Below are 12168 nucleotides of genomic sequence, written 5' to 3'. Positions count from 1 at the left end.
CCTTTATTGTTATGTCATTTTAGGAGACTTACAAATGTGTAATTTTTTTTACCTCCATCTTCTCTCCTCTCAGTCATCCCTCTCACACCTTTCAATTTTATACTGGAGCTGCACATTCATTCCCCCTACTAGGATTTTTCATGCTATTTCCACTCATTTTCAGAGCACTTCTGATGAACTTCAACCTGTACATGGTGAGGACCGACGATATTCCTGTGTTGAGTGTGGTGTTTCATTCAGTCAAGAGCGAATTCTGGTAGCACATCAACTCATACGCAGTTGTGAGCACCCATTTTATTGCAATATATGTACTAAGTCATTCAGTTGTCAGAGCCATCTGAAGGCACATCACCTCATACTTACTGGGGAGCAGCCATTTACATGTGATGTATGTAATAAGTCATTCAGTGATCAGAGTACGCTGAAGGCACATCAGCGTATACATACTGGGGAGCAGCCATTTAGATGTGATGTATGCAGTAAATCATTCCGTGCTCAGAGTAACCTGAAGATACATCAGCGCATACATAGTGGGGAGCGGCCATTTAGATGTGATGTGTGTGGTAAGTCATTCGGTGATCAGAGTACACTGAAGAGACATCAGCGCATACATACTGGGGAGCGGCCATTCTTCTGTGATGTGTGTAATAAGTCATTCAGAGATCAGAGTACGCTGAAGGCACATCAGCGTATGCATACTGGGGAGCGGCCATTTAGATGTGATGTATGCAGTAAGTCATTCCGTGTCCAGAGTAACGTGAAGGTACATCAGCGCATACATAGTGGGGAGCGGCCATTTAGATGTAATGTGTGTGGTAAGTCATTCCGTGATCAGAGTACACTGAACAGACATCAGCGCATACATACTGGGGACCGGCCATTCTGCTGTGATGTGTGTAATAAGTCATTCAGTAATCAGAGTACACTGAAGGCACATCAGCGCATACATACTGGGGACCGGCCATTCTGCTGTGATGTGTGTAATAAGTCATTCAGTAATCAGAGTACACTGAAGACACATCAGCGTATACATACTGGGGAGCGGCCATTCTGCTGTGATGTGTGTAATAAGTCATTCAGTGATCCGAGTACACTGAAGAGACATCAGCGCATGCATACTGGGGACCGGCCATTCTGCTGTGATGTGTGTAATAAGTCATTCAGTAATCAGAGTACACTGAAGGCACATCAGCGCATACATACTGGGGACCGGCCATTCTGCTGTGATGTGTGTAATAAGTCATTCAGTGATCAGAGTACACTGAAGAGACATCAGCTCATACATACTGGGGACCAGCCATTCTGCTGTGATGTGTGTAATAAAGCATTCAGTGATCAGAGTAAACTGAAGGCACATCAGCATATACATACTGGCGTGGCCATTCAGGTGAAGTTTATGTAATAAGTCATTCAGTTGTCACAGTAATCTGAAGACACATCTGTGCATACATACAGGGGAATCGCAATTTTCTTGTGATGTGTGCAGTGTGTCATTCAGTCATCTGAAGACACATCAGCACATACATACTGGGGAGCAGCCATTTAGATATGATGTATGTAATAAGCCATTCAGCAAGCATCTGTGCATACATACAGGGGAATCGCAATTTTTCTGTGATGTGTGCAGTGTGTCATTCAGTCATCTGAAAGCACATCAGCGCATACATCGTGGGAAGCAGCCATTCTGCTGTAAAGTGTGTAATAAGTTATTCAGTTTTCACAATAGTCTGAAGATACATTAGCTCCTACATAGTGGGGAGCAACCGTTTAGATGTGATGTGTCTAATATGTCATTCAGTTGGAAAAGTAATCTGAAGACACATCAGCATATACATGTTGATGTGTATAGTAAATCATAGAGCACCAGAGATGGGTTTAGACTAAAGGAACAATTTGTTACTTGTAGCATGCCACAGTATTACATGTAAATAAGACCGTTTTAGTGTGTGTTTCATGCCGCATGTTTGTAGAGTGCACCAAGATATTGGGGTTGTTTGCTGTTGCTGACCTTGCCAACCGACAGGCAGGAACTCAGTGACATGGTACAGAACATCATTGCATATCAGTGTCTGTTTAATTCTGATTGCTGAATGTGCACGAGACCCTGTCTTGTTGAGTGGGAACAGACATGACATGATATTCTCCTACACTTATGTTGTTAATTCAGCAGTGGAAGCTAGTGATTGCTAGAGTGTAGTCACTGAACCTGATCGACAACTTATAAACACATTTATGCAGATTCCTTTGTTTTTCCTCTTTCTCTGTCTGCTGTGAGTTATTACATTAATCAGTTAGTTACAGATTCACATCATTTGGATTGAATAATTTTATTGTGTATATACAATAAACACATAATTTCTACCGTCAAGGCAACAATACTTTATTATTTATTTATTTTAGCATGGACTACATATTTCGACTTCAAGTGGGTCACTTACCCGTGCAGCAAGTTTCTCACATCCTGTTAACAAATTGAAACATTAACATTCTCATTTTTATAAATGGTTAGTACAAGTTAGTTCCTATTGAATTTACAAAGTAGACAAAACTTATACTAGACCTTGGTTAAAATTAACTATAACATACAATAAAATAAGAATAAACATCAGAATAAAAATCGTACATGTGATAAAGTCTTATACATAATAATAGGATACACCTGATTTAATAATTAGGTGATCCTGAATCCACAATTTGATATTTGGATCCTTTATTATCGGACTATCCATCAATAATGCAACAATATAAAAGACATTAGGAATATGTTTCACACTAAAAATGTATTTCAGCACTTTTTGATGTTGTTAAAATCATTAAAAATGGATTAAAAATTATCTTTCAAAATGTTATAATAATAATCATCATCATTACAACAACAGTAATAATAATTCAAGTCGTGTTTATTTACGTGCAAACTTAACAGCACATAGGCCAATTACAAAGCTAGCACGAATAGAGAAATACACAAAAATAATTAGAAAAATAAAATACAAAAATTATAGTCTATATTAATTACACAGTTATCATGAATAAAGATACAGAAGCAAACATACACAGACAAAGCCACAATGTGAGGATTTGAGTTTCAAATAGAGGAGCATACAATAATAGTAATAATAATAAAAACGAAATTAATGAAAGTAATTATAATAATAATTGTTTATTTATATCAGTATAAAATATGTTTCATCAACAGAGTTTTTGGTCCAAAGACGTCATCGTCCCTACAAACAACAGCAGCAGCTCATCTAGCAGAGGGGAAATTTTTACTAACAGAACTGACATTGAACATAGGAAAGTCTCGGATATATCGAACAGGGACCCAAAGGCCAACAGTTTACAAAGCAGAAGGGCAAAATACAGAACCACGATAAACTTGAATAAGAAAGAGCGCATCAAGATGATATCTCCTCTTTTGCAAGGTGTGCAATTTCCATTGTTCTAAAGCAAAGCAATAATAATAATATAAAGATGAATACATAAAGGAAATGGAAGAATCTATAATCGCCAATAACTATAAAACTATCAAATTCTCGTCGTCTTTATCGCCTCCATACATGATGCTGTTGCTTCTGCTGGTGGGTGGTGGCTACAGCCTGCCTAACTCTGCTCATGGGCCGCGCCATAGCTCAAGTGGTTAGTCGCTGGCTTCCCATCGTGGCGGCTCGGGTTCGATCCCGTGTCTGGTCAAGTGGGATTTGTGGTGGACAAAGTGGCGCTGGGGCAGGTTTTCTCCTAGTACTTCGGTTTCCCCAGCGAATCTTCATTCAACCAATTCCTCCATAATCACCTTCACCTATCATTTGGGGCTGGTACAATAGGTAAGAAGTGGCACAGTACAAGGGACTTAGTCCCACCCCACTAGCAATAAAGAAAACTCTGCTCACCGACCATCCTTACCACCTCCTATTCTTGTTGTTGGGTTAATTATTCAGTTGTTGGGCAGCAGTAAACTAATTTGAAATTGTTTACAATCTTCGTGAAAAGGGGGGAGGATGGTTAAGGAGATGCTTGTGGTGGGTCGCTAGTTTGAGTCGTTAGAGATAAGATTCAGTCTCAGCGCTTTTGGCAGTGTGTCGCTTATTCACAGAGCCACTTTATTGCGACAGTTGTCACTGGTGAACACCTTCAATCAACTAGATCATACTTTGTAAGATTTGAGGCTTTCACGGCGGTGACTATGAAGAAAGCAGTCTTCTGGGATTTGGCACCGTGTATATGTGGTGTTAACCGACGTTTCGGAGGAACGTATCGCCCCCATCTTCAGGGTAGAAGAAAAANAATAGATTTCAGATATACCAAATTTCACTTTAGGCTGAATCGCTAGTCAGTAGGTAGCTCCACTCACAGATTCTTTAATCACTTACACTGGAACTTAGAATTTCTAGTCAAACTTGTGGAAATACAGATTTTGCATCCAAGAAATCTGTGAGCTGGAATGAAACTAACTTAACAGACTGACTTCTCTCAAAACTAGAAATCCTAATCGCTTCATATCGGCCCACAAGCCACTTCCTTATGTTCCGACAATTGGTCAAATTTGAACAAGAGGAGTTCACCTCATTTAAACTCCAATGACCTAATGTATGAGTATGAGGGGTGAGCCATAAAACTGGCCCTATCACTGTGACCTTCAGCGGTTATTGTGCTTCCCCTTTGCATTAACCATTTATTAATCATACACTTCGAATGAAATGTAGGACTTTGTTTACAGGGGCATCATAAAAGTCACTTGGTTCCATGAAGAATTGACCCAGGTGGCGATATCTTAAATAAGCTGTAGCCCCACAATCACATAAGATGTGTGTGGCTGATTCATCATCTTGTAGACACCCCTCACATGTCGGGTCCTCTGTCATTCCAAGTTTGGAAAGGTGTCCTTTTAGGTGGCAGTGTCCGGTAAGTAATCCTACCACCCATCTGAGTTGATCTCTATTTAATTTTAACAGGTCCTTCGTTCTTTTGAGAGAGGGTCCTGATATATATCCTTTTGCCTCTTTGAGTCCAGTTATGAAATCTCAGTGTTTTTTGTGATTTTTGTTAGTCCAGTCCCTGATCGCTTTCTTGGCATATCCATTTGAGATGCCGCAAGCTGGTTCAGGTCCTGTGAATGGCTGTTCAGATCCTGTTCTTGCCAGCTGATCTGCGCTTTTTTTCCCTACAATACCCTCATGACCTGGCACCCATATCAGTTGTATGAGGGACTGCTGGCAGTCCCAAACCAATTTTGAGTTTGTCAACTGCTTTAAGTGCAGCCTGGCTGTCAGATAAAATGTAGATGTTCCTATTTCTATAGTTCCTACCTAAATTCTACATAATATATGCCTTAATGACATATACTTCTGCCTGGAATACTGTCATATACTGCCCAAGGCTGAAACTAAGTTTCCGTCTCATTCCATAGCAGTGCACACCAGCTCCAGTGCCCATATTTATCTTGGAACCACCTGTATACCAGATTAGTCCTCCCTTTCTATCAGGTTGAAACCCCTCTTTCCATTCACTTCTATCAGGAAATCTGATCCTGAAGGGTCTATTATAAACATGTTTCGGTATTATTTTATCAGATCCCATCTGTAGGATGGGTTCTTTTTTCATGTCCTGAGTCATGTATGCATGTCCAAGACATTGATCATTGCAACATAATCTGTAATTTCCTAACTTGGCCTCTGCTTCCGTCTTCAAATGCAGTGGAGGGAGTCCAAGTAGGATTTACATTACAGCTGTTGGAGCTGTTCTCATTGGATCAATGAGTAATTCCCAAGCTGGCTGTCCTTTGCAGTTTGCTAAGTTCTGCCTGACTTCTCTTGAGTTTAACCCTAGGCCGCCATATAGTGGCGGCATAGGTGATTATGGGTCTTATCACTGCAGCGTATATCCAATATACATGTACCACCTTTGGTGTCAGTCCCCAGGTCTTCCACAATGTGCCTCTGCATGTCAAGAAGGCTTTATAGGCCTTATTAATAGCCTTAACCAACTGATGTTCCCATGTCAGCCCCTTGTCTAAAGTTAATCCAAAGTACTTGATTTCACCGGATAGCCAGATCGCTTTACTGAAGAGTATTGCTTCTTTGAGACCCGTTATATCTCTCATCCTAGTAAAGGGTATAATTACATCTTGTTTGGATTGATAGACAAGTTTGTCCTTTTGCAACACTGTTGAACTGTATACAGGGCTGATTGTAAGACCTCTGATACAGTGTGCGGGAATTTCCCATTAATTAGCATTGCTATACATCAGCATATATCAGCATATCCTACTGTGAAGTGGACTCTAGTGTTGAGCTGTATACAGGGCTGTTCCCATTAATTAGGACAGTCGGAAGGACCAAATATGGGCAAGTTGCTGGAACGGAAGAGGATTTAGCCAATGGGAATCGTCGATTCCTACGCGTACCGTGAGGACAGAAGCGTGCCCACACTTCCAGAATGTATAAAACCCTGGAACATGGGGTGGGAAAGGCCTTATCATTATCAACAGTCACTCGAGCCTTAGGTGCAAGACACACATCGGGGTGCAAGGGACGCCACTGAGAGAGGACGGAGGAGATGGGCACGTAGTTGCAGCCCGGTAGACGTGGTCGCATGAGTACTTGTTAATGATTGGCCACGATCCGGACTGTCATTGACTGAGGGTTAGGATTAGGTGAACTAGGTAACATGTTAGAATTAAGTATAAACCAACGTAATTAAGAGGGAACAGTTCATAACAACTACGCTCAGGCGAGATGCCAGACAGAGGCTGGATGGCCACGGATGTTAGCCAGATCGAATAAGTGAGTTGAAACATTGTACGCAGTATGAAATTATTGTATGCTCCTGACTAATGGGCTAGTTGACTGGCTAGGGGAACTAGAGACGCTTCACCACTTGCTCTATTGTCAACCATATTTGCCTACATTCAAGTCACTGTGAACCATTACCCAGTGTGTATTAAGAGGAGAGTAGGTTAAGATAGTACGCTCCAGGTAAACAGAGAGCCATGGATTAAGAATATTATTACATTCTCATGTAACCACTTACATTATATGTATATATCCACATATTCTTTTGTGTTTGTGTAATTGAGAAAGTTTTTGTAACCATTGTCACTGCACCCTCACCCTCCTTGATTCGGCGAGAGATATACCGGTGACCGAAGGGGAACGTTAGGCCACCACCCTGCGGCACAAAAAACTGATGGCAGCGGTGGGACGTTTTCGTAATTCTGCCCGAATTGTGGGACTTGCGCTTGAGAAGAGGGAAGGGTGGGAGAGTATAGATAGCCCTCGCCACCCAGGGGTGCCAAGAATGGCTGTTAGACAGTGATAGGTTTTGTACAATATGGTACGACACTGAAGAAGGGAGGTAACCTCCGTCTTGCACCTAAGGGATTTGGTTTGATGACATTAGTGGGTAGCGGGTTTAACTTGTTGGAGGGCGTGGTTACGATATTTTTTGTGCAATAGCCTAACAGAGTGCCTCGTGATGGCTCAGAAAGGAGAACTGGAAGCCCTTCAGGCTCAGATAAAGGCTCTAAGAGAAGAACTGGAGACCCTTAGGAGAAGGGAGGCGCCGCAAGATCGCGTGGGAGGCGGGGAATCACCCCAACGGCCAGGTCCGAGGAGGAGTCGCGGAACGACCAAACGGGCCGTTAGGTGTTTTCGATGCGCGGAAATGGGTCGGTACGCGAGTGACTGCTGCCAGGATCCTGATCCTGCTTTTCCCGGCTGGAGGTACTGGGATGATCAACGGCGTAATTGGGGAACCGGCCCCTCCAGGGAGTCGCAGATCGCCCCAGGAGATATGGATGGGAAAGGCCCCAGGGGGCTATGTCCAAGAACGTCAGTATGGCCATGGGTCCCCTCTGGTGAGATACGCCCCTTCGTCATTTAGTGTTACCATTGTTATGAGTTTTGGCATCGGCGTCGGGACGTCCCAGAGTAGTCCCAATCCGCTCGACAACCGAGCGAACAGGACTGGACGCCCGAAGCTACAGCGGCGGAGTCCTCGCCGACTCTTCCAATGTAGGTCGGATGACTCGCCATGATGACCGGAGTAAAGGTACGAGGCAGTATGTGTTACGAGCTAGCTGAAACGAAAGTCAGAATAAATGTGAATAATTTCCAAATTTGTATAAATGCGATTAAGAATTTGCGGGTTGTTGCAAGGACCACCGTAACTAAATTTACGATAATAGAAATTGTGATGATATATTTTAGAAGAAAACATGATGTTTATTTGCAAATTTTTATAATTTTACTAGACATGAAGTATAACGGGGATTATAAAAGGGGTTGATGCTCTCAGATGTAGGGAGGTATGTGTCGGTTTGCGAACCAACGCTCTTATCCCAAGATGGAAGCGGCGTCAATTGTAAGGCTGGAATGTCGAGCGATTCGTCACCAAAGTCGCACGTTGCAGGGGATGTCTGAAGCGGAACTGATCACCTAGCCGAGGGCGGTGCCGCGTCACTTGCGAGACCGCAGAGTTCAAGTGACCCCTACTTCCCGTTGCGCCATCCACGTCACAATATGTATATACTGTAAAACTTCTCTGGTATCATGCTCCTTATCATCCATGTATATTATGTATATATTTTAACTTTTAGAACATCTACTGTAATAGTGGCTTCAATCTGTATTGATGAAGATCTGAAGTTGGTCTCTGAAGACTGAAATATATAAGGGCGTGAATAATTGAAATAAGAAAATCTTAACCAGTCACACTGAACGGAACTATTTAGCTTTTTCAAAATATATATCATATTATCACGTGTTGGGTATATGTAACGCGACAAGTAATAAATAAAAAAAAATAGAATTATAGCAGAACGAACTTTGGAGATAGATGAAGAACTGTGTGCTTGCTTTATAGACTGACAGAAGGCATTTGACCGTGAAAATTTGACCAAATTAATGCAAATCCTAAAGGAAACAGGTATCGATTGGCGTGAAAGAAGATTTATTAGTAAATTGTACATGGATCAGAAAGTTAGAGTGCGACTGGACAGAGGGGAGACAAGAAGTGTGAAGATTGGAAGAGGAGTTCGACAAGGATGCTGTTTATCACCAATTTTGTTCAGCTTGTACAGCGAATGTCTTACCAAAGATGCTCTAGACGGGCTTGGAGACTTCAAATTAGGAGGGCAAATTATCCAAACTGTGAAATATGCAGATGACCTTGTGTTAATGGCTAAGGAAAAAACTGTGATACAGGGTATGATTGATAGACTAATCGAAATTGGAAGGTGCTATGGCATGGAAATGAATGTGGAAACAACAAAAGTAATAAAAATTTCGAGACAACCAACCCCAGTCACAATAAAGATAGACCAAAAACAACTGGAGAATGTGAAATGTTTTAACTATTTGGGTAGCTTGTTGACAGATGATGGAAGGAGTACGTGTGAAATTAAATCCAGGATTGCCATGGCAAAAGCTGCATTTAGCAAGAAGAAGAATCTTTTTACCAGCAAATTGGACTTCAATTTGTGAAACAAACTACTGAAATGCTACATTTGGAGCATTGCTTTGTATGGGGCTGAAACTTGGACACTTGGAAAGTTTCGAAATGTGGTGTTGGAGAAGCTCAGTTTGACCGATTATGTGAGAAATGAACTGTTATTTAGAGTCAGTGAGCAGAAGACTATCCTACACGAAATAAGAAAAAGGAAGGCTAATTGGATTGGTCATATCTTACGGGATAACTGCCTTCTAAAAGAAGTCATTGAAGGAAAGATAGAGGGGCGGATAGAAGTGACCAGAAGACGAGGAAGAAAACGTAAGAAGATGCTGGATGACCTTGGGGAGAGAAGCGGATATTTTTATTTCAAGGAGAAAGCTCTAGATCGTATCAAGTGGAGGAACTGTTTTGGAAGAGACTGTGGACCTGTCATCTTGACACATTACAGATGAATGAATGAATGAAATATAAATGTAAATGTTCGTTTGTTCCTGATCTTAAATCTCAGAGTTCTTCACCGATCGCTTTGAAATTTTGACACAACGTTCCATTCGAATACGCGCGTATTTTTATATACCTATATATAGATGTCACACCTGTGGCAGGCAAAAACAGGTAAAGTCCTGTCACATGTTCGGAATCCAGGAGTCACTTCCATAGTAACGCTAGAACAGACCGTTGCATAGGTAGCGACAATAGCGGTATTGTAGCCGCAACAGTTGGCCGTTGCCTAAGAAGTAACAATAGCGATAATGTAATTCCAGCAGTGAGCCGTTGTGTCGAGAACATCGAATCTCCACGGTTACGACGAATACACGGAGCGTTCCCACAGAGACAACGCAATAACAATGGGTCGTTGCGTAGGAAACGCGGAATCAACAAAGCAGCGTTTCCAAGGTTATAACGAAGGCTCATTTGCATAGCAGCGGCCGAGGGTATAAAACGGGGGTTCAATTCATTCGCCCATTTAGTGACAGTGACAGTTTGTGTGACACTGCGTTGGAAATGGGCTGTGTCGTTTACCATAGCGTTCATTCTTCTTCAGTGCAATCGATCTGCTTTAGTTCATCCAAATAATGCCTCGCAAAAGATAAAGCTTAGGTCGTCGTACTCGCGGAGCGGAAGCAATGCGTCGAGTAATTGCAAATCAAACTGGGGAAGAACGGGCATCAGCGAACGAGCGAAACAGACAAAGAATGGCTCAAATACATGCCGAGGAGGCAGCAGAGCGACGTGCAGCCAGACTTGAGGATGCACGGTTGCGAGCACGGCGATCGCGTTCTGCAGCTTCAGATCTGCTTCGTTCACAACAGAATGAACGCGACAGGCTGAGAGTGGCTGAAAGACGTCAACGAGAAACAGCAGATCGGCGTCAAACACGACTCCGTGCTGAGCATTGACGCGATTACAATCGCCTTGCATTTCGGTACTGCCCAGCTGAAGATTATAGTTTGAGCCGGCATGTTCTCATCGCCACTATGACTGAAGTGTATCCTTATTGCAAGGCTCCGAAATTATTTGAGCAACGAAAGGAATGTGTTGCGCCGCGGGAAAAATTAAACTGTCTCTACTTTGAGAACCGCCAGAGCCTTTAAAGCTTTGCTTGCCGAATATACCGCCGAATCAAAGCACTTCCTACCTAACATTATGAAATACAACTCATGCTTCCAAATGACGTCGTTCGGCGCAGAAATCGTAACAGCTTAATTCATGCCAACTTTCAAGGTGACAGGACAAATTTATCATAAAGCCGTCTCCCTGCTTCCGTTCCCAGATGGTCAACATCAATTCCTACAAATGTACTTCGTTGGCGATGGCAATGATGAATTGAATGTCACAGCAACGCGTGGCCGGGTACAGCTAGTCTATATAAATAAAAATGTAAATGTTCGTTTTTTCATGATCTTAAATCTCCGAAAGTTCTTCACCGATTGCTTTGAAATTTTGACACAACGTTCCATTCGAATACGCGCGTAGTTTTATATACCTATTATGTAGATGTCACACCTGTGACCGGCAAAAACAGGTAAAATCCTGTCACATGTTCGGAATCCAGGAGTCACTTCCATAGTAACGCTAGAACCGACCGTTGCATAGGTAGCGACAATAGTGGTATTGTAGCCACAACAGTTGGCCGTTGCCTAAGAAGTAACAATAGCGATAATGTAATTCCAACAGTGAGCCGTTATGTCGAGAACATTGAATCTCCACGGTTACGACGAATACACGGAGCGTTCCCACAGAGACAACGCAATAACAATGGGTTGTTGCGTAGGAAATGCGGAATCGACAAAGCAGCNGAAATAGAATTAGTTGTGATACTGCAAGTGGCAATTCTTCGAAAGTGTATAAGTGTAAAAGCGAAGAACAATAAATACTCGCGTGACGTGCCCAAACACGTTACATCTATATAAATACAAATTCTATTTGCATATATTTCCATTTATTTTCATTTTGATTTAATTATTTCGTGTGACATTGCGTTGGAATTGAGCTGTGTCGTTTACCATAGCGTTCATTTCGTGAGTATAGTTTTTTTCTTTCGTTGTTTTTCATTTCGTTTTCTTAACTGTTTTCCTTATTTTTCAGTACAATTGGCGGTGGAATTGAGCTGTGTCGATTGATCTGCGTTTGAATTGAAATATTTCGTTAGTATTTTTTATTTTGTTTTGTTTCACCTTTTTTTTCCAGTTCGTGTTCTTTCCTTTTTTAATGTTTTGC

General features: G+C 42.0%; 1 protein-coding gene across 1 annotated transcript in view; it reads left to right on the top strand.

Moving 5' to 3' along the window:
* Nucleotides 1-7878, top strand: part of LOC111868688 (zinc finger protein 19-like) — a 19306-nt gene extending 11428 nt beyond the window's left edge. The window contains exons 5-6 of the mRNA XM_023859576.2: nt 164-924; nt 7452-7878. Of these exons, the coding sequence (XP_023715344.1) occupies nt 164-924; nt 7452-7878 (1188 nt within the window). The remainder of the gene's footprint in view (nt 1-163; nt 925-7451) is intronic.
* The last annotated feature ends 4290 nt before the right edge of the window (nt 7879-12168 follow it).

Source organism: Cryptotermes secundus, unplaced genomic scaffold (assembly GCF_002891405.2).
Source record: "Cryptotermes secundus unplaced genomic scaffold, Csec_1.0 scaffold994, whole genome shotgun sequence".
Classification (NCBI taxonomy): Eukaryota; Metazoa; Arthropoda; class Insecta; order Blattodea; family Kalotermitidae; genus Cryptotermes; species Cryptotermes secundus.
This window is presented reverse-complemented; position numbering and strand designations above follow the sequence as displayed.